General features: G+C 45.7%; 1 protein-coding gene across 3 annotated transcripts in view; it reads right to left on the reverse strand.

Annotated features, from left to right (window-relative positions):
• Positions 1-1,113: 1,113 nt before the first annotated feature.
• The window catches only part of LOC121693139 (RAS guanyl-releasing protein 1-like), a 40,261-nt gene continuing 35,820 nt past the window's right edge, over positions 1,114-5,554 (reverse strand). The window contains exons 16-18 of one of the 3 annotated variants that reach the window (XR_006025421.1): positions 4,453-4,814; positions 2,378-2,971; positions 1,114-2,300 (exon numbers count right to left, since the gene is read on the reverse strand). Coding sequence is in view for 1 of the 3 variants with exons in the window: in XM_042072352.1 (XP_041928286.1) it covers positions 2,831-2,971; positions 4,453-4,814 (503 nt within the window). In the remaining 2 variants the exon portion in view is untranslated. Of the gene's footprint in view, positions 2,972-4,452; positions 4,815-5,554 lie in introns of all 3 variants that reach the window. The other 2 variants (XR_006025422.1, XM_042072352.1) reach the window with 2 other exon arrangements.

Consider the following 5,554-nt stretch of genomic DNA (forward strand, 5'->3'; position numbering starts at 1 on the left):
ACTTAGTTGCTCTGAAATTAAATAATATGACTCATCATGATACAGAAGTGCATTAAACCTGGCTGTTTTAACCATGTGCTCCATTGTCTCTATAAATGACCCAGTCTCACTCCCAATGAATAATATGAGGAACAGTATAGTGCTTTTAATGGATACATGTACAATAAAATAATACACTTGGCGGGATAATACTTGAGAGGGGTATGGGATTCCCCTAACAACCAAGGATATAACTTAACATTTAACACATTCCTTTGCAGGATTTTATTGCTACAAAACCCAACTATGTCACAGCAGGTGCCATTACATCAGCTAAACAATGAACACAACAGTGGCACAGTGGCAAACAACACAGTCAGTCAGTTTGTGTGCACGTGGTTAGATGCTGAAACCTATACTGAAGCATACAGACACGTTCTTTTATGTACAGTATTAAAACTCTCAAAATTTAAAATGACCAAAAACACTTAGAATAATTTACAAACTGGCACAGTACAGTAGATGACAACAAAATCAATAATTGTAGTGTTTAAAGAATAAATACTGGCATCAAAACAAAGCATTGCACAGTACATGTACTATACAGGGTACAGATGGAGGCATTTACAAAATGGCACAAATGTCTAATTTAGCTGGAGGTGGCAAAATACAACTACAAATAGACACAGAGAGGGGTAAAAGTAGAGATGGAGGGATGAAAGTAGAGATGGAGGGGTGAAAGTAGAGAGATAGAGGGATGAAAGTAGAGAGATGAAGGGGTGAAAGTAGAGAGATGGAGGGATGAAAGTAGAAAGATGGAGGGATGAAAGTAGAGAGATGGAGGGGTGAAAGTAGAGAGATGGAAGGATGAAAGTACAGACAGAGAGTGGTGAAAGCAGTTTGTTGAAAGTAGACAGTCTCCCTTCCTCCCTCTCTCTCTGAATGAGGCGTTGGGGTGGTATGTCCATGTTAGGCGTTGGGGTGGTATTGGCATTGGTGTGGTATGTCCATGTTAAGCGTTGGGGTGGTATTGGCGTTGGGGTGGTATGTCCATGTTAGGCGTTGGGGTGGTATGTCCATGTTAAGCGTTGGGGTGGTATGTCCATGTTAGGCGTTGGGGTGGTATGTCCATGTTAAGCGTTGGGGTGGTATGTCCATGTTAAGCGTTGGGGTGGTATTGGCGTTGGGGTGGTATGTCCATGTTAGGCGTTGGGGTGGTATGTCCATGTTAAGCGTTGGGGTGGTATTGGCATTGGTGTGGTATGTCCATGTTAAGCGTTGGGGTGGTATTGGTGTTGGGGTGGTATGTCCATGTTAGGCGTTGGGGTGGTATGTCCATGTTAAGCGTTGGGGTGGTATGTCCATGTTAGGCGTTGGGGTGGTATGTCCATGTTAAGCGTTGGGGTGGTATGTCCATGTTAAGCATTGGGGTGGTATGGGCGTTGGGGTGGTATGTCCATGTTAGGCGTTGGGGTGGTATGTCCATGTTAGGCGTTGGGGTGGTATGTCCATGTTAAGCGTTGGGGTGGTATGTCCATGTTAGGCGTTGGGGTGGTATGTCCATGTTAAGCATTGGGGTGGTATGTCCATGTTAAGCGTTGGGGTGGTATGGGTGTTGGGGTGGTATGTCCATGTTAGGCGTTGGGGTGGTATGGGCATTGGGGTGGTATGTCATTCGGAATGCTATTTTGGGTGTCAGTGTCAGTGTGGCCGTGCCAACGCCCCCTTACACAGCGCTCGGGCTGGGCCGACTGGACTATCAGCCTTTTAGTAATCCCACAGCCCACAGCTCGCAGCAGAGATGTCCAGAGGTGGTAGGTTCATTTGGTGGAACAATATTGAACCTCTTCTTCACACACACACACACACACACACACACAAACACACACACACACACACACACACACACACACACATATTAAATCTGAGTAGAGGCGGAGGAGTGGCCTTCCTTCAGTGAATCTCACACACACACACACCCTCCTGCAGGCATGCTGCAGAGGAACAGTCAGAGACAGAAACAGACTCCATTCACAACACACTCACACACAGTGTGCTTAAAAATAAAGTACTATAGGTCTAAGGGTATATTTCCACATTACACGCACAAACACCATCCTACACACACACACACACATGTGAGTATGACTAGGAGGACGATGAGGAGTCTTCGTCCACAGGATGAAGAGCGTGTTTCTACTGCACACACACACACACACACACACACACACACACACACACACACCTTGGAATATGATTAGGAGGATGATGAGGAGTGTTCATCCATAGGATGAAGAGCACGTCTGTACTGCACACACACACTCACATACACACATTTGAGTATGATTAAGAGGAGGAACTGGATTCTTCTTCCACAGGATGAAGAGCACTTCTCTACTGCACACACACACACACACACACACACACACGCAGGTTTGAGTATGATTAGGAGGAGGATGAGGAGTCTTCGTCCACAGGATGAAGAACACTTCTCTACTGCACACACACACACACACACGTTTGAGTGTGATTAGAAGGAGGATAAGTCTCCGTCCACAGAATGAAGATCGCGGCTCTACTGCACACACACACACACGCACACGCACGCTCACACACACACACACGCAGGTTTGAGTATGATTAGGATGAGGATGAGGAGTCTTCGTCCACAGGATGAAGAACACTTCTCTACTGCACACACACACACACACACACGTTTGAGTATGATTAGGAGGAGAATAAGTCTCCGTCCACAGGATGAAGATCGCGGCTCTACTGCACACACACACACACGCACACTCACACACACACACACACACGCACACTCACACATGCACAGGTTTGAGTATGATTAGGAGGAAGATGAGGAGTCTTCGTCCACGCGGTGAAGATCGCATCTCCCCAGACGAATCTTTAGCTTGTTCATCTCTAACTGCGCCTCTCTGAGCTTCCTGCCGAGAGATGCGTTACTCTTCTTCAGAGACTCATTCTCCTGGGAAAACACACACACACACACACACACACACACACACACACACACACACACAGGGTTAACACTTAACATACACAGCATTTGCATCATCAGCTACAAATCAATGCTCTATCGATAATCCTCAGATCTACCTACCCCTTCCAACATTAACATACAATAAGTTGTTCTTGCCTTCGGATATGCCTTTGTGGTTTGCTAAAGCACATATTGGTTTGAGTGAATCCAAACTCCTACTAGCATTTTACAGTCTAGCTTTTGACCATCCCAAGCCTAATGTCTACAAATCAAACAAAACAAATAAATCCAACGACTCCTGTTGGGCCTTTATGATCATGTGAGCATCAGAGTGCTCACACTGAGTGGACACGGCAGTGCTCGTCAACACTAACACTAAAACCATAGACAGTGCTCAGCAGTGCCCATAAACGCCTGTTAAGACCCTGAGTACCATAGACGATAGCCATTGTGGAAATAGCCCTATGTCTCATATGCATCTCCAACATTGAGGAACACTGATGCATGCAAATCTAAAAATATAATATATAAATAAATAAAAGATATAAAAATGTATAGCATTGCCATTTTGTAAATGATGCCATTAGAAATGTTATGACACACAAGGCAACGCTGCTCTCGCGTCAGACTACAGTATAACATGGCTTTTTTTTGGGCGATTTTTCACATAGATCTCTGTTTGTCGAGGTTACACTGTAGCTGCCTGGCAGCTCTAGCTGTTGGCTGCAGCAACTCATGCTAGCACCCATTTTTTTGGAGGGGGTTTCTCGACAGTACTCGGTGACCTCGAGAAACAGAGATCTGTGTGAAAAATCGGCGGAGTTCTCCTTGATGCCCAACACAGTGTAGACACACAGCACATGACCAAGTATACTTCTGTGAATGATGTCTACGCACTGAACGGACGACACAAAATTCGTCATACATTCGGCCCATACTCAATTTCCACGCTGCAGCCAATTTTTGTATTTGCACGGATATTGTGTATTGCCTGTGCGAAACTGGATGTATAGTACAACGCCAAACAGTACTGTAGATACACACACAAATACGCACGATCACATGACCACACAGCATAGCCGTATGCCAGAAGTATACTCGTTGCGTATAATAATAATAATAATAATAATAATAATAATAAGTTGATTTTATATAGCGCCTTTCTCAAACCCAAGGTCGCTTAACATAGTAAGCGTCTGTATACTCACAGACACCTTCCCTGTTAAAGGAACACGTCAACATTGTGGGAATATAGCTTCCCACCACAATGAGCTACGCTAAGCTATGCTAACGGTGGGTGCATCAGACTGAATTACTGCATGCACAGAGATGAGAAGTTCATCATCTTATCTAACTTTGGCCGAGACGGTGAATACGCTAATTTCCCAAAATTTCGGCGTGTTCCTTTCAAAGGGAATCAGTAAAACATAAGTGAGCTGTAACAGGGAGGAGCGCAGTGGAGTTACCCGCTCCAGGTGCTCATAGCTCGGCTTGTTTTCGCCCCTCTCGTCCTCCGAGGGCTGGATGGTGGAGATGCGGTTCTCCCACTTGGCGTAGTGCCTCCTGACGGGCACGGGACTCGGGCAGGGTGTGCGGGCAGCGCCCGGGGAGGGCGAGGGGGGCAGAAGCGAGGCCTGGATGGGGCGGCTGGGCTCTGGCGTGAGGGGAGGGGGCAGGTCGGTCTGCGTGCCGCGGTGGATGCCGGCCAGCTTGGGCAGGCTGAAGGGCAGTCTCTGGCGGCGGTGAAAGGGGGAACTGGGGCTTGGGGATGGGGCTGTCACAGAGGCATCCGTGCCATCCTCTGAGGAGAAGGGGCAGTCCTCATAAACTGCAGGGGCAAACATGGGCATATTATAATAGATTCAATTAGATTAGATTAGATATACTTCATCAATCCCAGAAGGGAAATTACAGTGTTCCAACATTTAACCATAAAAGACTCACATATACGTATGTACATATATATGGTTATGGGTTACATGGGTTATTACTGTACTTGGGCAATGAGTTAGGTGAACCAGTAAAACACTGCTGATGATTATGATCTTACACTTCAGAGTATGGTGGTCTTACAGAGCAGAGTATGGTGGTCTTACATAACATGTGCATTTCTCAATAAAACAGAATTCCGAGAGTAAATAACACATTTACAGTATATTTATTCAATTAGCAGAAGCTTTTATCCAAGCGACTTACGAAAATATGGAATAACTTTTAAGCTACAGTGCAAAGGAGACCTTAGGTAGGAATTAATACTGCATCAGTAAATACCATTACTAGAGGATGAGTGTGCAGAAGTATTAGTCAGTGTAATATTGAAGTGCAATATTGAAGTGTAGCTGATAGAGAAGGTGGTAGAAGGAGGAGGTAGAGGAGGGAAGAGAGGGTATGTGCAGGGTAAGTGTGTAACACAATAGTACGCCTACCCTGCGTGTTAGGTGTGTTAGGATGTTGTACGCCTACCCTGTGTGTTAGGTGTGTTAGGATGTTGTACGCCTACCCTGTGTGTTAGGTGTGTTAGGATGTTGTACTCCTACCCTGCGTGTTAGGTGTGTTAGGATGTTGTAC

This window comes from Alosa sapidissima, chromosome 19 (assembly GCF_018492685.1).
Source record: "Alosa sapidissima isolate fAloSap1 chromosome 19, fAloSap1.pri, whole genome shotgun sequence".
Taxonomy (NCBI): domain Eukaryota; kingdom Metazoa; phylum Chordata; class Actinopteri; order Clupeiformes; family Clupeidae; genus Alosa; species Alosa sapidissima.